Source organism: Ciona intestinalis, unplaced genomic scaffold (genome assembly GCF_000224145.3).
Source record: "Ciona intestinalis unplaced genomic scaffold, KH HT000094.2, whole genome shotgun sequence".
Classification (NCBI taxonomy): Eukaryota; Metazoa; Chordata; class Ascidiacea; order Phlebobranchia; family Cionidae; genus Ciona; species Ciona intestinalis.
In genome coordinates, this window is record NW_004190416.2 from 359,762 (window position 1) to 381,680 (window position 21,919).

The 21,919-nt window shown below is 34.0% G+C and overlaps 3 protein-coding genes across 3 annotated transcripts in view; 2 read left to right on the forward strand and 1 right to left on the reverse strand.

The window, feature by feature from the left end:
• The first annotated feature begins 781 nt into the window (after window positions 1-781).
• Window positions 782-4,218, forward strand: LOC100175105 (uncharacterized protein PB18E9.04c-like). The gene is made up of 4 exons (XM_002122017.5): window positions 782-2,773; window positions 3,032-3,191; window positions 3,469-3,539; window positions 3,950-4,218. The coding sequence occupies exons 1-4, from the start codon at window positions 1,414-1,416 to the stop codon at window positions 4,090-4,092; spliced, it is 1,734 nt and encodes a 577-aa protein (XP_002122053.3). The 5' UTR covers window positions 782-1,413; the 3' UTR covers window positions 4,093-4,218.
• Window positions 3,918-9,704, reverse strand: LOC100177471 (dol-P-Man:Man(7)GlcNAc(2)-PP-Dol alpha-1,6-mannosyltransferase). The gene is made up of 11 exons (XM_002126468.3): window positions 9,358-9,704; window positions 8,911-9,043; window positions 8,293-8,466; window positions 7,674-7,755; window positions 7,327-7,439; window positions 6,915-7,035; window positions 6,595-6,675; window positions 6,101-6,232; window positions 5,576-5,729; window positions 5,172-5,269; window positions 3,918-4,874 (listed from the first exon to the last, which is right to left on the reverse strand). Exons 1-11 carry the CDS (start codon window positions 9,484-9,486, stop codon window positions 4,592-4,594), a joined length of 1,500 nt encoding a protein of 499 aa, XP_002126504.1. The 5' UTR covers window positions 9,487-9,704; the 3' UTR covers window positions 3,918-4,591.
• A 207-nt stretch (window positions 9,705-9,911) lies between these two features.
• LOC100177431 (RAB6A-GEF complex partner protein 1) overlaps window positions 9,912-21,919 on the forward strand; it is a gene marked incomplete in the record, with an annotated part of 30,464 nt that continues 18,456 nt past the window's right edge. Inside the window, 12 exon segments of the mRNA XM_018815603.1 lie at window positions 9,912-10,066; window positions 10,464-10,652; window positions 11,491-11,598; window positions 12,698-12,873; window positions 13,125-13,264; window positions 13,560-13,806; window positions 14,066-14,172; window positions 15,403-15,578; window positions 16,462-16,668; window positions 18,169-18,338; window positions 19,711-19,918; window positions 20,460-20,484. Of these exon segments, the coding sequence (XP_018671148.1) occupies window positions 10,512-10,652; window positions 11,491-11,598; window positions 12,698-12,873; window positions 13,125-13,264; window positions 13,560-13,806; window positions 14,066-14,172; window positions 15,403-15,578; window positions 16,462-16,668; window positions 18,169-18,338; window positions 19,711-19,918; window positions 20,460-20,484 (1,705 nt within the window).

Genomic DNA, 21,919 nt, shown 5'->3' on the forward strand with positions numbered 1-21,919 from the left:
AATATGATATCTCGCTAACCGCGTTATTTTGCATGGTCATTGGTTTATGCGCGTATCAACCTAGTTTAGCGTAATATTGTTAAATCTAATTAAAAAAAGTTCCTATACTTTATAGTGCTATTACGAACTAAAAAAAATAATACCCGAAAAAGATTAAGCTTCTAAAAGTGAAACTGTAATTCCAACAAACTTTTCATTACTCGCATAATGCGAGTAACAACCAACCTTCTACAGCAGATAACACGCTTATAACGTTATGCGTTTTAACTTTGCTTTTGCAAGTAAATATGCGAGTACTTACGCGCATAAAAGTGACCATGCAAAAAGGGTATTAGTAAGTATAGGTAATACAATTTTGAGTCAAACCCTAGTTTAAGAAACATTGATTTTAGTGTCTGTACAAGAGATTAACGTGTATAACTAAAAAACTTCATTTCGAACAACACTTGGCAAGCATAGGTGACCAATTGGGCCTGAAAACCTAGGTTTAGAAACCTTGATAACTAAAGCTATAGTATTTAGTGTCTGTACAAGAGCTTAGCGTATATAAACGCCTAGCTTTGTTAGACAATCTGGGAATTTCCTAATCGATTACTTCCGTTAGCATGAATGCCCAGGTCGTGAACGCAAAGTGTGTCTATTGTTTTATGCGCGAGCTACCGCAATATGACGTACAAACCACCTACACTTGTCAAATTTAGTTTAAGACAATATATCGACTTTCTACTGACGCGAGTTCTAGTTAAAGCACCTATGACATAGACAGGAGTTGTTATGAAAGATAATACAGTATAACAATAATATCGAACGTAAGGCAGGAATTTAAGGTCTATTAGAATAAATGCAGGCTTTTAAAATACCGTTTTTTTACCGAGACTAGACAGTAGTTTTAACCGTGCCAAATACTTGATAGTTTAACTTGACTGATGGTTTATATGCATACATGATATACGTGCGTGTATTCATTGCGTGCTAAAGCAAGTCATAAACAAAAGTTGGTGTTAATAGTCAAGGACTGTGTTAAAGTTATGGTATAGGGGAAATTAGATTTTGTTTACAGTTTAGCTTATTAGTGATATTTCCAAGGAATTTTTTGCTTTCCCCTCTATAAGACAATATACGACACAACAAAATACGTAGCTGGATTTTAAGTGGGTAAAACGAGCAATATTAGGCAAAGGTTAATACTGATTAGTCACAGAAATATCAGTAAAAAACGTCATTACTATGCTTCAATCTACGCAACAATAGCATTTTATCCCATGACCAAAAATGTCATATGCTATATTTTACCGTATGATATATAGCTTTTTATTAACTTATTTGCAAACATAAGTAACCTGTGAATAACTTCAGTCGCTTATGCTGTTCTAAGTAATTATAGATAAGTTCCGACGGACGCTTGAGTCTAAAATGACGACTGAAAGTATGTTTGTTGAATCTGGAGACGGACACCCTACTCTAATCACTGAAAACCCGACTACTGCTAAAAGCGCGGGAAATTCAAAAACTACGATTATTACGTCACAAAGTAATTATGAAACAACTGCAGATATATTTGAATCGTCTGGTGAAAGTTACACAACCAGTACAACTTATACTGAACATACCACAAGTGACACTTTGAATACAACTGGTATAATAGACCTTACTACATACGGAAACTTAACTGAAAGTAAAGATTATACCACAAGTGCTCCTTTGAATACAACCGATATAATAGACGTTACTACATACGGAAATTTAACCCAAACGGAAGATTACACTGAGCCCAATGCCCCTACAGCAGAAAGCACAAGTATTTGGACCCAAAATACGACAGGATTTCAAGACATAACGTCAACCGCGACGTATAGAAATGTAACTGCTTCCACTGAAACGAATTCAACGGGTTTATTGGAAATGTTTACAATCGGTGATGTAACTAAAACGCATTCAGTTCAAAACACGACGTCACCCCCTGATCCTACGACATTCGGAAATGTTGAAGACACTACAGTAAATGATGACGTCACTACAGCAACATTTAGTGACGTCAAGTCTTCATCGGCTCAAAATACAACGTCGCCTCCAGATCTCACGACTTTCGGGAATATTGATGACGTCACTACAGTAACTGATGATGTCACTACAGTCAATGCAACTTCTAATGACGTCACTATAGTAGATGCAACGTTTAGTGACGCCACTTATGTACAATCGACACAAAATAACACGTCACTCTCAGATCTTACGACATTTAGCAACTTGGATGACGTCACTACAGTCAATGCAACTTATAATGACGTCACAACAGAAATATTTAGTGACGTCACGTCTTCACCGACACCATATACAACGTCATTTCCAGATCTTACGACTTTTAGAAATATAGATGACGTCACTACAGATAATATAACTTTTAATGACGTCACTACAGCAGCATTCAGTGACGTCACGTCTTCACAATCGACACAAAATACAACGTCACCACCAGATCTTACGACGTTTGGCAACCTAGATGACGTCAGCACCGTTCAAACGACATTTAGTGGCGCCAGTAAAGCAGTTTCGACAGCCATAAACGATTTAACGAAGATCAATGACGTCACGACACCACATACGTCACTTCTACCTACAATATCCACAACAAGAGACGTCACGACAGCTCGTTTAACTTTTTTACCAAAAACTGCGTCGAGTAGAAATCTCATGACGCTCACGCCCACGAAAAGCACAGATAAAACTCCCGCACAAACAATGGTACTCAGGAACACAACGACTGCATTCTCAGGTAAATAACTAAATAAAACAACGCAAATGTCCGAACACGAGTGATCATGTGTAACTGTCTAATACACTGCGTCGTCATTTATATAAAATCCCGCTCCAAGTTATACGTTGTAACTCGTAAGCTGGCACAAGGCGTATGAAACGCAACACCCGTGTTATAACGACTGTCGTTTTCCGGCCACGCGAGGATAAAGTAAGTTACATTCATTTATTCATATAAAAAAGTAATCATTCGCATAAATAACTCTTTGCATTGTAGGAAACTCAAGCAACGCCACAATCAGTACATTCGTTACAACGCCAAGTAGTGGATCTATCGACCCAACAGTACTCGCCCTCTTTATTTCAATATCAAGCATAGTTTTGTTCTTCATTTTCATTACGTGCATGTTATCTCTTTCAAGAAAAAAGAAAAATAAGTAAGTTGCTTTCACTGAATTCAAGCCCTGATTCTTTAGCATTGGCTTGAATTTGATTTGAACCCAGCATTTTTGTTTTTTTAACCTGGCGTGGATTTGAACCCAGTATCTTTGTTTTTTTACCCTGGCCTGGATTTGAACTCAGTATCTTCGGTTCTTTTACCTTGGCCTAGATTTGAACCCAGTATCTTTGGTTCTTTTAACCTGGCCTAGATTTGAACCCAGCTTCCCTAGTGTTCGAAGCTTGACCATAACTTACAAACATGTTTTTCACAAGGTTCACACCAGGAAATAATCTTGAAGAACACCAAGCACCACCTCATCCTTATCCACAGTACAATTACGAAGGTGTGATAATTGTTATAAGTAGGGTGGGGGAGACGGGACACTTTTAGCGCATAATACCCAAATATCCTGGTCGTGTTTTAAATGATTAACAACGGTATATGGGAGTCGCAAGGATACGGTTTTATAATTCTTTGAATATTCTTTGTTTACTACCAAACCAAATGGGACGAGAAAACCGAAATAAAAGGTGTTCCATCTTTCCCCAAACATACTATATATCTTATCATGCAAATGTATCACTAAAACACGGATCTCTAGGCGCAGTCCACAACTGCCATATCTTAACTTTAAAAAAGATCTTTACAAAACATTTTTTTGTGATAAGATAACAAGATTTACAGTTCCAACAATAGTCACAAAAAACGCCAGGAGTTTTGTTTCAAACTTTACAAGTATATGTTTTTGTACAGGGAATGCGGCAGAGTTGGTGGTAGTCAAAGAACATCAAAGTAGTATAATAATAGGCAACAAAATACGAACCAGACATGAAGAAACAACATTTAACAGTAACAGAATACAACAACAATCACATTCGTTGACTTACAAAGTATAAAAATCTATTGAAGTTGTTTTGTATTAATTAACCCTGGAATGCAGATGATACTGGAATTGCGAAAAAAACGATTAATAAACTAAACAAGTTTTTTTGGTGTGAACAAAACCTGTTTACAGCTTTATTCAGGATAGGGTACTGTGGGGTAAGATGGATACCATTAGCACATACTATCCAATCAGCTATATCATATCATATTTTTAACAACTGACATCGCTTTTTTAAAATCCTTAGGATATGGTTTTATAACTCTGTAATATTCTTTGCTTACTACCAAATGGGACGATAAAATGAAAACTTGGACCATCTTACCCCGACTTACTACATAAGACACTTCTTGTTTAGACAACTTAAATGCGTTTTAATTTGGCAATGTACCAAACATCTAATTTTGGTGCAGCAGAAGAACTTTTTCTTTATATCACTATACCGCTTATACTTTTGTATTTATTTATTTTTCTAGTGCAAAAATTCTCACAAAAATTAAATAAAAAATATATTATTTAACCTTGTTTTCAAAATCTATGCGTTGCCACAACACTAAAGCTGGCGCAGTTTTAACATTTGGCAACACTGGCAGATTAAAAAAACTTGGAAACACTGGTCCAAAATACTGGTTTAATTTGATTAGGCCAAATCCTGCATAGCTATCTACAGTGGTTAGCTTTTTGTAAGTATCATACCACAAGGTTGGAAGTTGTGAGTTATACTCCATGATGGTGTGCGTTATATGGGGAGAATGAAGCAAGTCTGTTACCATCAAGTTCTCCGTTTTGTTGTACCTAGAATTTGGATTTATGAATGCCTATCGAAGCTGGACAACAAATTAAGAAAACAATTACCAACAAAGTTACAAAAGTAACAGAGTAACTTGTAAGCGGGCACAATATATATGAAACAGAACACCTGTGACATAAGGACTGTGGTTGCCCCTTGCCACACGAGAATAAATAAGTTACATTAATTTAATGTATATTAAGATCTGAACAACACGTTGGCATAGGTTGCTCAACTAGTATGTGGGGGTCACATTATTAACAAAATATAAAAGACACATATATATGTAGCATATAACATACCTCCAGTGTGGGCACTGTTCTCCAAAGCGGGAAACCCCCGTTTGAGCAGCAAGATTACAAATATGAAGGTGAACTGGTGGACTTTGTGAGCATGGTATCTGTGATGGAATTGAGTCATGTATAAGTATGTGTATGTATATTCTATTTATAAAACAGTATATAATTGTTATACATTTTGGGTATAATATAAGTCTTTTTTTTAGTCAATTTATCTTCTATACTGTGTGTAGTGTCCTGCAGTGTGCCACGCCCTGGAACCTAGAATTTATATAAGAGTTGGCCCATTACCCTATACATGTCCTATGGTCAATATATAAACAAAACATTATGTTATGGGACCTTTGGTTTAGGCCAGATTTAGACCATTATCCCAAAAATACCACATAAACAAAACATTAACTTACTTTTTCATGAAGTTCTTTAAGTATTTCACCCCCAGGATAATTATGAAGTGAAGCAGAAAGAAGGATGATTGAAAACATGAGGTTTAAAACAAGGCAAGCTAATGAGACAAGACCAAGTAATGAGAAACGTTTGGATGAAGTGCTTCTGTTGTAACTGAGGATACAGGAAGGTATGATAAACTATATATAATTAAATGATAAGATATATATAATTAAATCTCATATTAAATATAACGTGGCGGAAATCATAAGAAAGTAACACTTGCATTTGCGTAATGAATGTTAAAGTATCACAAGGCTTCTATATTGTATGTGCGTGGTCCTACAGCATGGCAAGGCAAGGTAAGGTACCTAGAATTTAGGCCAGAGTTGGCTCATTATCCCAACATCCAGAGTGTTACTGCAAGCACCTCACCAGATGTTAAAGCCTGCCACTTCCCGAAAGTTAACTACAAAGACTTACATATGGGCACAGTTTGTAAACTACTAAACTTTCTCATCTTTGTTACTATACATTAAACTTACATATGAGCAAGAGCTGATGCAGCCACAGCGTTCAACATAGGGAAAGTATAAATGATGAAACGAAGTTCTTTGTGGGGAAGTTTAGAGAAAACAAGAATAAAAACCAGGCTTGGGATGAGAAGAGAAGATGATCTAAGGATGTTAGGATCATGTTATATCAACATTTTATCTTACAGTTATTCTATGTTAACATTCAATCATATTAACACCCCATCTTAAATTCTATCTTAAAATTTATCCCAAATTATCAAAGTACATTGACTGATAATGTTATTCATAATCTTTAAAGGGTAAGTTTTGGTAACTCTTAAATAAATGAAAGAAATGTTTATTTTTCTTTGCTTAATTGTAGTGGGTCACTTTACTAGTTATAACAAAGGCTACATATTTTAAATACTAACTAAGAGAAACATTTTCCCAGACACTTTAATATACTGCAAATAGCTCCAGCTTTTTGCATACTAAACACTTAAACAAAAAGGTAGCTAACTTACCTTCCAGGTTTTAACCAAATCCCATACAGCACTGGTAAAATAGAAGTTAATATTGATCTTGGTAGAACTGAAGTAAAATACCTGCGAGAATAAAATACGCCTTGGGTGCAAAAACATATATTTTCTTGTCAGTTTTAATACAAACATAACAGCCTATATGTATGAAACAATTTTCTTTACTTTTATGAGAATGGAGTAACCCTAGATTATGCAATCTACTATAATAAGGTAATAACTGTATATGGTACTTAATTAAGACATGTATGTAACACCAGCTTTATACTTATAAACAATTTATACCACAAAACAACAACACTTACCAGTGAAAGGGTGAGGTCCCCCAGTTAGAACTTTTATTAAGAACCACATTATACCACATGACTTGACCTTCTGGCCAAACCCAATGACCCCACAGGTAAGAATCAACCAACACAGTGAGACCTGTAAATAGAATACTCAGTCATTTGCATATGTGAAGTTGATATACAAAAATTGGTCAATTTTTTACATAGTGAAATTTGGTATGAAAAGTTGCTAATAAGCATGGTAACACAATGGGGCAAAAGATTAAATGTTATGAAGATTATATATAAAGTAAATGTTAGATAAATAACATATCACATCCAATACTTTTCATATTCCAAAAGCTAGTTTAAATGCCAAGCCAGTAAATTGAATGTATGGTTAAAAACTGCAAAACTAATTATTTTTAAGCAAGCACTTACTACTTACCCAGAGTTACCACAGCAGCAGGTACACATGTTAAGATTATTTCCTTAATTGTAATCTTTCCATTTATCAAGGATATCACAAGGCAGGTGCCAAGTAGAATGCATAACTCAAACCTAAAGTAATGTATGAGTAATGAATATTTATAACCAATTTATATTAATCTATAAAGTTACATATATGGCTTAGCAGCTATGCTTTATTTGTTTTATTTAATCTAATTTTGGTTACATTTTTGGAAAGTTAAATAAAATGTGTGTTATGTACTCAGTACTGACTAATATGTAGCGTTGGTACATAAATAAGAATGATGGATATTACATTGAGATGGTAAGCATGTTGGAGCTTACCTGAAAATAATGATACCAGCCGCAGAAAACCAGATAAACGATTTATTCTTGTTCCTTAGCCAAGAGGATAGAGCTAGTAAAACTGTAAAAGTAAAAAATACATATACAAAAAATACCATTAAAGTTGTATTTAAATGCAACAATTATGCAACACACATGTGGCTCAATGACAGACAAAACCATTTATTTTATAACTGCAGTTTAATACCTATGAACTCCGGTAGTGTAATGCAGGACAAATTAAATAGAATATATCAATATTCAATAAATATAATCACTATTCGAAAAATAAAAAGCAGTATAGAATAATAACCACTGTTCTAATTCATAAACTTTTTAAAAAGTTAAAAACTTGTTACTTACCTAAACGACAATTATGATTTAATATAAATTATCGTTTTTCAGTAAAAGTTTTTACATGAATATTTAAAGAGAATTTTTACAAGAAATTAACAAGCTGTAATAAAGAAGAACTACTGTTCTAATCCATGAACTTATTGTACCAAGTACAAACAAATAAAAAATAAATAAAAAAAGTACAAACAAACATAACATAGTTTTGAATTTATTAAATAGGTTTAAAATACAAAAACAAAATACATATAAATACATTACTTACCTAAACACAGGGCAAATACATTAGGCAGTGGTCGGCTTGAGTAGAACAAGAAATGGAATTGTGAACAAACAATGACAATGAAACACTTTGATGTGGTTGAATCATAATATAGTTTCAAAGCCTTGGTGAGTTTGTTTAACCCGTATGCAACAATGAGACCCAGACACATACGAACTGTAATTAATGTTAGAAGTTAGTGTTGTTACTATTGGGTTGGCAGTTAAAGGTATTGGTGTGAAAATGTGTGAGGCGGGTCACAAACTGTTTACTAGTGTTATGTTAAGTACCAAGCTTATTGGCTTCAGAGTTTATATGAAAAGGTGGGAAGGGGTTAGGTTTAAACATACAAACTCACTGTGGTATTCTTAAAAGTGAAAAACTTTGCCACAGCAAAATAGTATGTCTTTTTCATAGTACTCTGGTGAATTTATGTGATCACCCACCAAGTAACATACATGGTAACTCGTAAGCTGGCACGAGGTGTATAAAACAGATTAACAGAACACCCTTGATATAACGAGTGTTGTTTTCCGGCCACGCGAGGATAAGTAAGTTACATTCATTCATTTATTCAATGGCATTTACAAGTCAGATTTTCAAATGAGGCCCATCAGTTACCTATGTATTGTGACACAAGTTTGCTGGTTGTGAAGTATGAAGAGATGAAAATAAACGGCGATGAGATTGCTGATATGAATATTGGACCAATGAAAGTACGAGGAACCACACCAGGGAACTCATGGTGGTCATACTGTAATAAATGCAAAATATAAAAGAGATCAATCTTTATAAACTATAAAATCAAGCTTTGAAAACTGCTTTGGCAAGCTGAAAATATGGCAGTACGGATAGAAAATAATGGTTAATATTAGTAAAGGTCAGTGGAAATCCGACCAATCCATCTTTGCCTATATATGCCAGGTTATACATAATACATGTAATATATATGGAGAAATATTAAATTACTGAATTAAATATCCTGAAATAAGTTACTTTATGAATACTGTTGGACATTAAACAAGCAAATTCAAAACAGTAAGGTAAAAAAAACGCATTAAAACTTACGCTTGTTATGTTATGACCGTGATATATAACATCGTGTATGGCTTGTATGTTAAAGCTCTCTTCTACTTTAGTATACGGGCATAAAACCGCATATAATGAAACCAATATTGCTGGTACCAAATACAGCATTCCTTCGACGTTTGAATTAGTGGTTTTCGTGTATTTTAGGCAAAACACGAAGCAGCAAACGTGTAATTGCACAACGCTATTTATACCTGTATTTAAAAGTCAAACTACAGCCGGGTATTCCCCTTAAATTGATGACATCACGATTGGCAGAGCCATGTTGATTACGTTGCAATTTTAATAATCACAAAATTTAAACTTTCAATGCTTGGAATCTTTAGTCACCTTTATGGCTTTCTATTCATTTTATTACGATATATATATGTTCTATGTAACTGTTTTCACTGTTTATTCGCAATTTACAAACTTTAAAACAAAGAAATACGTCAACATCATAGATATGTTAAGGTAATTTAACTATGTTTCTATGTTAATAGTTTTCTTAGCACAGTTGGCAGAACTTTAATTCGTGTAAAAACTGTTTATATAATAAAGGTAAACATGCTTTAGAAAAACGCAGGTGTTATATAACTTTTAAGTCGCTATAATGGTCATGATGTTTCTTTGAGTTTGCCATGCTTTTAAAATTTCAGTATTGTTTGCATTTTCTTGAAGTTTAAAAAAAAACAGGAATTAAAAGAAGGTAAACTTTAAAACTTATAAGGGTTTAAAAAGAATACATCTATGACTTGGACAAGATTAAGCATTGTTAGCACGTGAGTTTAATTTACCTTTAGTAACAGGCAACAGCTCAAATGTAGATAAATATTCAAAATACCCTTGGAATATTTTTTCCTATATTACTATTTTACTAATTGCTACAATAACAAATTTAGGCACTAGTGAAGAATCCTTCGGTACATAGCAGAATAGGCTGGTGGAAAGTGTTAGAGGTTGGTGGTTGGGTGTTAATGGTTAGGGGTTAGCGGTTATAGGGGTTAGTGTTTAGTGGTTAGCAAATAAGGGGGGGGGGGAGAATTCTTCATTAGCACCCAAATTTATATAGTAGGCTACTTAACCTTTTCTTTTTTGCTTTATAGGTGAATTCATATCTTTTTGTTGTCATGTTCTAACCTCATTCCATAGCAATGTATTTTCCTGTATCGTGGCCAAAATACTTGTCAGTTGGCCAAGGAGGCAAGTCAAGGTTAAAGATCATCGCGTGCAATCGTTATCGAATGCTATTTGCTGTCTTGACGGAAACTACTTTAAGCATATGGCATTGCAAGGTAAGGGTTTTGTTGTTTTTATGGGATGTAGTTAAAAGGTATTAAAGTAAAACAGGCTATTGAAAGGTTTAATTTAATAAAGTTTGAACTGTTGTTTCAAATTGTTTTTTCCCGATTTTTTTGGAAAATACATTAGGGATGAAATTACAGGCCATTTTTATTATTTATTGTTGTTTGCAGTTTAAATAAAACTAGGCTCTATAATAAGTGTTAATTTTATTAGGTGTGTATGGCTAAATAAACGCATTGACACTACCAGGTCAATCTGTTATGTATTACTTTATTTGTATTTCAGTATTTTCTTTACATCGTTAGTCTCCTTGTTTATTCCTTAGCCTACTCTTGTTGCTCATTATTAATAGATGAAGAAACGCATGACTGTTTCATGGCTTGCCCAAATAAATGGATCTAGTTAGGTTGGACAAAATACAATCTAAATATAAATCATTTGGTCTGTTTTATTATTGACTTATAGTTCTATTCAAAATTGGTTTAAAATAAAAGTTTAAAGACATGGCCTTTTTGTGCAAGCCTGTGCTGTGATGAAAACATAAACATTTAAAAAACCATGAATTATTTATTAATGTGATACGGTAATTAGAGTTTCTTACCGTTGAACTTGAATTCGAGATTTTATAGGTTTTTCTACCATTAAACTTAATTAAGGTAAATATAGTTTATTAGCTTTGGAACAACTAACTTCAAACCACATTAAAATATGTCCACTTTACAATTTTCCACCCAGTCTAAATTATGAGGTAATTGCAGTTTTCCTTCCTCTTGAAAAGATATTAAATATATAATATGTATTATACATTTACATTACAATTTCCAACAGCCTTGTGTTGAGATTGTATGTTACCAACGTTGTCATTCATCTGTTGCATCAGTTGGAACCAATGAACTCGCAGAATGGAGACAAGACAGCAGCATGATTGCAATAACAGTGAGTAAAAAATGAATGTAATGAATGTAACTTACTTTATCCTCGCGTGGCCAGAAAACAACAGTTGTTATAACACGGGTTTAACACCTCGTGCCAGCTTACAAGTTACCATGTATGTTACTTTCTGGGTAATTAGATCTATCAAAATAATCTGCATCCATGTTTGCAATATTGCACCCGTGTTAAAAAAGACAAAAATAGTAAAGAGACTGTTTTAACTTAACTCACCACCAATGTAGTATGACATTTTTTATATTTTCCACCACATATGTGTATAATTGTGGTGTTTGAAACCCAATGCCATACAAGACATTACAAAAAATGCAGTTCTTAAGGAGTCTATACATATAACAAAATAAGAAAATTTAAAGCAAACAGCAGTTTGGGTTTTAATATCCCTTTCCGTACAAACATGAATGAAATTTGAACACTGTTAATTTTTATGACGGTCTACTTTAAACACAATGGTGGCAAGTGCAAACAATGTGTGTATAATCAATAATAGATTTAAATTTATTTTAATTATCAATACAGTAAAGGTAGTTAAAGAACCAAATGTAAATAAGTTGTTATGTGTGGTGCATATTTACATAGGTGAATAACAGGTCTGTTTTGTTTTCATAGTAACTTAAAGTGTGGGCATTAGATTGCATTATAGCTGAGTATATGTTTATTTTACATTGGATCCTGTTCACAAAAAAACATTAAATTTCACACCATATTTCATATTATATTCATACCTAGTTATCATAGATTTATAATCACATTAACCTGTAAAGATATTTCAATTTTGTTACCTTTCACTCAACAAATATATCTATACATTGTTTAATCATATCAACTTAAAAAAATTAATGGAAGTTTTTATCAATGAATGTACCTTTTATTATCCTAAAGTATCGTGAAAACTACAGTTGTTGTAATACAGGTGTTCTGTTTCATACACTTTGTGCCTGCTTAGGAATTACAACATATGCAACTTTGTGGGTGATTCTATTTAAAGATATATTAGAAAAAGCATCATTTATGACCTAGTAACAACTTATTGTTGTGTAGTATCAGCTTGATAGTATTAACTTATATATACTTGTGTTGTTAGACCTCTGAAGGTTACGTTCTACTTTACCAACTTGAACAAGATGTTCGTGGAGATGACGGACTTCACTTGTACGAATATCAACAAACCAAAACCAACCAGGGCGACTCCAATGAAGTGGTTCCAGCATTAAGGTTGTCGCTGAAAGCAAACTTCAGTTATAAAGCTAAGATTACAAGGTGAGGGTGTACTGCTCTAATGTGAAAGCTAAAGAAACTGTGACAACTAAAAAGATGTTTGACTGTGTTTGCTAAATAAAAAAAAGGTTGGGGATTGCTAAAAAAAAGTTTGTTAAATGTTTTAAGCAGGTTTTAGGTGTCCGTACATACAGCCAAAGTATGTTACATTAAACAATGAAATTTCCTATAAGTTTGCGATCCCCTTGAATTGAACGGTTTTCACTTTATCTAACCACAATCAAACATTGTAGTTTGACATGCATCCATGATGAACTACTTGTTGCATTGGAAGATGGGAGGCTTGAGATGATAACATGGGAGCCAACAAGCGATGTACAGAAGTCGATACATCTATGTGAGATTCCTTTCTCTGTTGATCTCCATGTAACAGGTAGTTAGATCTAGAGTGATCAAGTGTTTTAAGCGCTGTATTTATTTTGTGGGTGTTGTATTTTGAACAGAGGAGTTATGTTATAATTACTTTTTGTGTTGATCTGGTAGTATTACTAAGTTGTATATTGGATATCTCATTCTATGTGGGTGAAGTCTTTTTCGAGGTCTTGGGATGTAGGCAGAGTTGGGCCATTACTCTAGGTTTACCTCTATCTCATATGGGTAATGTCGAGATTTGGTTCATAGGGTGCCTGGTGGTGGATCGTGTTATAACAATTATAATTCCATCACAGGTTCCCAGTTAAAGAGTCGAGGAGTTCATGCAGTAGATATTGTGTACAGTCCTTTCCTCGAGGGCTTTGCTGTTATTTTAAGTGATGGCCGAGCAGCATTAGTAACCATGACACAACCTGATGATTCAACCAAAGACTCTTTACCGCTCGGTTGGAATGCTAGGGGAGTTTGGGCCCCAATGATCGACCAAGCTACTTGTATTGCTGTGAACAATAAGTACAGACTGCTCGCATTCGGGACCGAAATGTGAGTTTTCTTTACTTTTTATTGTTTTTACAAAAACACGTTTATTTATATATGCTATATATTCAAAAATAAAGACTGTGTTTTTGCCCTTTTAAGGGTATTTATGTTGAGTCTAAAGATGTTTAAGCGTTTTTTTATAATTATTGATCATTTTTACATCAGCATCCTATTGAAGCTGGTCCGAAAATAAACCAATAAAAGGAAATATTGAATAAAACAGAAATGTTTATTATTTTTATATATGGCTTCTATGTTTCAGGGGGACATGTTGTGTCTATGGCATCGACAATGTTACTGGGTGTCTACAACTCTCACACACGGTGGCGCTATCACCAACACATTACCCCAACATATGCAAATCAGTTGGTAAGACTCAAACCTATTTTCATTTTCATAGCATTACAGTTACAGGATGTTTTATTCCAAAAAAACTGGTCCCACAGCTGGGTATAGATATATGTAAATCAATTGGTGAGACATTAAACATAATTACATAGCATCACATGCTAGTGCTACCATTTTATTCTATATGGGTGAGGTTCTACAATGTGGCACGCCAGGGTACCTGAGATTTAGGCCAGCATTGGCCCATTACCCTCTTCACCAGGGTGCTACTGCCATTAGTGATTACTGAGTTGGAGTCCATTAATTGTCTTACCCAGGAACATAACACCTATCAGCCATAGTGTTAACAGCCATAGTAGAGGAAATGATACTTAGGCCATGAAATGTCATGTTTTTATTAAGGTTAGGGAATTAGAAGTATGTAGCATATAAATACCACAGTACTTTGCTACATACCTTCGTTAAACAGTAGAAGTTAGTGGTTTTCTCCCAAGAGTATTCAGTAATGTTCAAAGGCTTAACTTTAATATGCACAGTAATTCATAGTTGTACACCTAGCACATAGTCTGTTGTCATATTCTCTTTACTATAACAGTATGGAGAAGAGAACAACATAGATTATTATATCCTTGTGGTTATATGCCAACTCAAGCCTAAATCCCATGTTCCATGGCGTGCCTGGCTAACTGTAGAATAACACCCACACAGAATAGAATGTACATTATCGTATTGGGGTTAAAACCAACTCAAGCCTAAATCCTATGTCCCTTGGCATGCCTCGCTGTTACACCTAACCTACTATAGAATAATATTAAGACTGTATGACTGTGGTATGTGACATGTGTTTTGATTGATGTACGTACAAGTGGTGTGGTTAAGTTCAACCCGTTTAAAGTGGTGTGTTTAAGTGCTAAACCGCTTTTATAAGTGTTAAGTATGTGTGGTTAGCATGTTATTACTGCATACTTAGGCAATATACTGTTTTAGCAATATAATTAGGCATAGTTGCTAAACATTGTCTAGCAGGGTGGGCAGACGTACTGTGTTTTTCTGCCTTGAAGTAATTATTATACAATACATTACACCCAATGATATGCACTTAAATGTACAATATGTGTGTTCTTTTTCCATATCTCATTATCTCCACACTGTTTTTTTTATCAATATAATAGGCATAAGTGCCAAACCTAGGGTGTACAGGCCTACTCTATTACATTTTTTTACCTTTATTAAAATTTCACTATCCCACAGGTTCAGTGTTAAAGATAGATTGGTCACCAGATGGTTCAGCCATGTCCTTAGCCTGGTCACGAGGTGGTTTATCAGTCTGGAGTGTATTTGGTGCATGTCTTGTGTGTTCTCTTGCATCAGATCGTGCGTATGCTACTGATGGAACTCCCCATGTGCAAGGGATATTTAAATCAATGGTAAGTAGACCAGAGTTGGATAGATTTGTATTAGGCAGAATGAACTGGTGTCAGCTATGGCTTACACTTTAGGTCCCTTGGCGTAGGATATAGAATAGAATGTGCATATACATTGTTGGGGTTATGGGCTAACTGTTGCCTAAATCCCAGGTCTTGTGCAGTGTGTATTTATAACCTTATCCATATAGAATGGAGTGTGCATACTGCATATACAATGTTGCAGTAATGGGCTAACTTTGGCCTGATTCTCCCCTCCCTATAGACCCCAACATATATGGAATAGAACAACAGAGAATAGTCTGTTCTTACTAGTATATCTTTGAGTGCATGAATGGATACTCTGTGTCAGTAGTTCCTTCAGATAGTCTCACACTTGGATCATATAGATCATTTTATAATGAATCAGTTGTTTACATATTCAGCTACTGTTGTTTCAAACATAGTTTAGTTTACGATCTGATCTCTTAGGAAAATATTATTATAAGTTTGATTGACAACGATGTTTCGTCTTCCATGTGGTTAGACTTCTCAGTTTAGTTTACTAGTTTACACAAAACATGACCTTTAAGGAAGCAACAGGCTTCAATATATGGTGTGGTTCATGTCATAGCATCCTAGGTGTTAGTTAGAGTATCACCCTACTCTGGATTAGGTTCCAGGTTTCATTGTCTGCCCTCACCTTAAAAGAATGAAAAAAAAAACACAATCCAAAACTCTTTTAAATGTTATTGCTATTTCTCCTCTGTTTTTAATTTATGTTTAATGAAATATCCCGTATCTCACAAAAGTTCTGTTGGTAGGTTACATGTATTTAAATACATAATACCAAAACTTGTTAATACTATTTTTTCAACGTATTTTAAACAAAATATTTCCCACACAGTGTTGGGGTGTTGAAGGTTACCACCTGTGGTTGATCAGCGAGCAACCAGCGCCACCACTGGAGGTCAGTAACGGGCATGTGGAGGAGAAAAAGAAGTCAGCGCGACGCAAACTAGTCGATGATGACGATGACCATAATTATATAGAGTTAGGGCAACTGCTTCAACTCCAGTTCGTTAAAAGTGCTCTAGCCATGAATCCCTGCATGGTAAGATAACCTTTGTTAAGTTTTGTAATAAAAAAGTAAATTGGGATTATTTATATTAAAATGTGGAAATAAACGGTTAATCTGGTATTAGCTTTGTTATAAAATATATATTGATATGGATAGATATAAGTTTAATTAAATGCTGGTTATATGAGTTTAATATTTGATGGCTTTTAAAGTACTGAGTTTACTTTTTCTAGAAAACTCATGCTTTTTGTACAGTCTTGTTTGTTTTGTCCTTGTTTGCTTTACTTCCGGTCTCTCTAGCTTAAAACATTGGTTTCATAATACACCAACGTTCCATAATAATATAATTGGTGAAAGTTTAATAATATTTATAGAATACAATAGGCAACAGCCTCGCTCTCTGTTGACCTGACAGTATTTATATGAGTGATTATTCAGTAATCTATAACTTCCTGAAATGTAATGTTAATAGCTTAATTGTCTTTTGTGTAATACATTAAACAAGCATTATGCATTCATATACTCCTGCTTTTGTATTTATATGAACAGTTTCTTTTTCGAACATTCAAAAAAATGAAATGTTGTTCTATTACAAGTGATTGCTTTTGGACTTTTGGTTTACTATCCTAAAACTCTCTTAAATAATGTGCTATAGATAGTTGTAACACACTCAAATGGGAAGCGAAAAGGGTATGAAAACACGTCTCATATTTACGCTATACATTATATATAGTAGGACATAGGGGAAGATGAGACACTTTTTATTCTATTATTTTGCATCCCATTTAGTAGTAAACAAATAACAATAAAAGAATTATAAAACGGTATCCTCACGACTACCATAGACCGTTGTTAATTGTTTAAAACAGTTAGGATATTTGAATATTGTGTGCTAAAGGTGGCCCGTCTACCCCAGATATATGGTATTCTTTCATCTTTAGACATAATATAACCTCGAGTGGCAGGCAACGACAGTTGTTATAACACGGGTGTACCGTTTCACTCACCCCGTGCCACTTACCAGTTACCACATATGTAACTTGGTGGGAGATTATTTATGTTATGTACACCAGTTTTCTTCAACCGGTGTGCACAAAATATGCCAGGGTTGCACCAGTGCAAAAGGGTATACAAGGGTGCATCACAAACTTCAACAATTTTCCCCAATATTTTTTAGTTTTAAATTTTTTAACCAATTTAGCCACTTTCCTACAGTTTTTTTATATGCATATATTTTTATATGCAATTTTTTTATATGCATAGTTTTTTCTATATGCATTTTTTATACTTGCATCACTGGTAATTGTGAAACGTCATTAGTTTTACGTTAAAGCAATCAGGGGTGCATGAGTTCATCGCAACAACTTTAGGGGTTCACCAACCCATAAAAGTTTGAAGAGCACTGATGTACACTAGTAACTTTTTACATTACTTTAAATACAATAGTAGACCATAAATACTGAGGCCTAAAACCTTAAAAAATAAAAAATGTCATGTTATAGTATAGTTACTTTCACATTACTGTCTCCACAGACAAACCATTGCCATGTCCTAATACACGGTGAGGACCGAATGTACCTCAGTATCGGTGAAAGATCCCAACGTACAACAGTATACAGCCCACCTAAGACACCTGCCTCTCCTATCAAGAAACCAGCATTCTCACCAACAAGGACAACTAAACAAAATTCACCTAGAAGAAGGTAAACTATTATCGCCGCTGTGTATTTGCTGTTGATTTTATAATTATAATATTTTTATGATTGTATAATATTTTTATAGGTTAAAAGTGATTGGACTACAGTAGTATAAAGTTCATAACTTTAATATATGTTATATAACATTGCTGATGAATCAGCATACATAGAAACACAAAAAGCACTCATGCGCACACAAACAGCGAATTACCCATGCACCAATGACCTACAATGTGGTTTCTATCGTATAAATAATACATCAAGGTTACTTTGTTTTAAACACAACTTTGGAAACTAACATACACCCCTAACAGCAGCATTTAAAAGAAATATAAACTTCTGGGTTATGTGATCACACTAATGGAAAATATCCACATGTACCACTATTACTGTTACATTTTTATTTTTATTACTGTTACATTTTTATTTTTATTACTGTTACATTTTTATTTTTATTACTGTTACATTTTTATTTTTATTACTGTTACATTTTTATTTTTATTACTGTTACATTTTTATTTTTATTACTGTTACATTTTTATTTTTATTACTGTTACATTTTTATTTTTATTACTGTTACATTTTTATTTTTATTACTGTTACATTTTTATTTCTATTACTGTTACATTTTTATTTTTATTACTGTTACATTTTTATTTTTGTTACTGTTACATTTTTATGTTAAAACTTGACTGCATATTTTTTACTATATCTTTCTTTAAATTAGAATTACGTGTTTTATGTACTTATTTTTTTAACTTTAATTTGTAGTTTAGGTGCATAGAACACAGATTTTTGGTCATTTTAAATACAAAGATAACATGTCTGACTCACAAAAAAATCCTCCGGAAAAAACTTTCACTTACAAAGTTATATGTTTATGTAATATTTTATAATATCTGCGTTATAATAACTATCGTTGCCAAGCCAATGCCAAATAAATAAGTTACATTTTTTCAATTTTTCATACATAGGTTGCATTCAATTTTTTCATACATAGGTTGCATTCAATCAAACCAACTCACCCTTTCCAGCCATACTCCTGCTTATCTATAACCACTGTCTTTGCTCCCACTCATGAGTCATGATAAACAAGTTATATATCTATTTATTTAACAGATCCCCCCTGCAGGTCAATACCACTGCTGCGCTGCCTATATATAGTTTGTTTTGTCGCCTGTCTGTCATTGCCCAGCCACTCGAGAATAAATAAGTTATGAATAAGCATTCACACATTCATTCACCACTCCACTTATACCCACTGTCTCATTCAATCAACAGATCCACCCCACAAGTGATATAAGAAAACATGGGTTATAACGACTGTCGTTGCCCCACCATACATGATAAACAAGTTATTTATTTATTCACCCAACAGATCAACCCCTGCAAGCCACACCGCTGCCCATTTTGACCTCAGTCGTCTCCCAACAATATCAATGAATGGGAAGATGGCACAAGAAGATGAACAACCACATGATGATGGGGACGGGGAAGATGGATTTCTTGGTTCTGCTGTAAGCAACAAGCAATGGACGGTCGTGCAATTCCCAATCAACTATCTGCCAAGCAACTGGCCTATAAGGGTAAGTTGATGGGTTGGCAGACTCATTTGTGATGGTAAAGTTAAAGAGGAAAAGATTTAAGGGTAGAGCTTTTTTAAATGGCATATAGGGGGAGCTAAAGGGCAGGCTAATTCACATATAAATTTAAGATGCCACGAATGCGCAAAATCTTTGTTCTATTAAACAGGTTAAGATCCTACCATGAGTTGTGCTCATAGACGTCACATCTTTAATTTTTTAGCAAAATATTGTATAGGCTTAAACAAGAACTTTAAAAGCTGAGTTGGGCTTAGAAATACTTGATTTTAACTTTGTTTCAAAAACTAGGGGTGGCATAACTTTACACCTATACACACACTAACCTATTTTCCACAGTTAACAATATAAGTTTTTGTCAATATAAGCTTTGTCATGTAATAGGAAATATAAGCCTTTATCATGTAATACCTCTCATTAGCCCACCAATAATCAAGCAACATATCTATCTTAGTATATTACCCACACAAACCCATCCACCCACAGCATATAGTATCAAAATCAACACTAACCCACCCCCTCACAGTTTACAGCAGTAGATGAGTCAGGTTGTTGTCTTGCCATCGCCGGTAACTACGGTCTCGCACATTACACAATCGTGTCGAGGAAGTGGAAAGTATTCGGGAATGTAATGCAAGAGAAAGATATGGTTGTTACTGGTTAGTTGTGTTATATCTTGTCTGTGTGGTGGAGTAGGTACTATATAAATAAATGTTAATGTACATTTCTAGGCATTTAGGTAATTTACATTCTAAATTTTAAAACTTTTAAGTCAAGATATACTACTAGCATTTGGATTTTTTGCCTCATCTAAAATGTACAAGCTATATAACTACAAATGCAAAAAACATTATCTCATATTATAAACAATATGTATCTTCTCTGAGTGGTGAAGTACAACGATATTAAACGCTATAAGCAACTGACATAGCCTCTACCTACTCATGAGAATACTCTTTTAATTATATTGTACCGCTATTTTGCGACTTAATGTGCTAAATCATACAAAGCGTTGTTTACTTATTTTTCTTGGACCTTGATGAGGTCTTGTCAAAAGGCAGTTATAAACGTTGCAACAAAATTAACGCTTTTTACATTAAATGAAACATAAAATTTTGCATTAGCATTGTACATGGTAGAAGAAGTAACAGGATATTTTTTTAACAAGTACAAAACTTCGTTCCCTTGAGTTTGTTGTTATTTTCTAGTTCAACTTACCATAATAAATTAAATCTGTTATTTCCAGGTGGTTTAACCTGGTGGAAAGAGTTCATTGTGGTTGCGTGTTACAGTTTCTCTGAGAGCCAAGATGAAATACGAATCTATCCTCGCTTAACCAACTTAGATAATGCGTTTGCTTGCGTTAAGAAAATTAAATCACAGGTATTCAATGTAAAGTTATTTTGTGAATTTTATTAAAGTTGTGACCCTTGTGGCTGTGACATATACAACATGTTTGAACGCTAGACAGAAGCATCTAACCTTGGCCGACCTGTCAAGGAATGCTCTCCCATCCATTACCATTAAAGTCTTTTGTTTAATTTGTGTGGGGAACTGCAGGTTTGTGATATGTTGGGTATAACAAGTTAGGCTTATAAGTGGACGTGAGGTGTATGAAAAAAACGCCTCTTGTGTAACTTTTAAAGTTAAGTTCCCTTATGGGAGAATACATTAGTTGCATTCATTCAGTATAGAATAGTCATGGTTCATGAAAGGTGTTAAAATTTATTTAAAAGATTTGGCAAAAAAGAAATATTTTTTGTTCCAGATATTGCTTGTCAACATATTTCAAGACCTTCTTATTCTTTTCACTTACGATTGTCGCATCATAATATTTGTTATTTCGCAAGATACTAAACTGTAAGTACTGTTTATGTTTCAATCGTTTATTTATTTTTAATAGAAAAATACCTTCTGACACTATTGGAAATAGTTTTAGTATTTTATCATAGGCTGCAATGTTTGCATTAAAACTGACCAGACTTA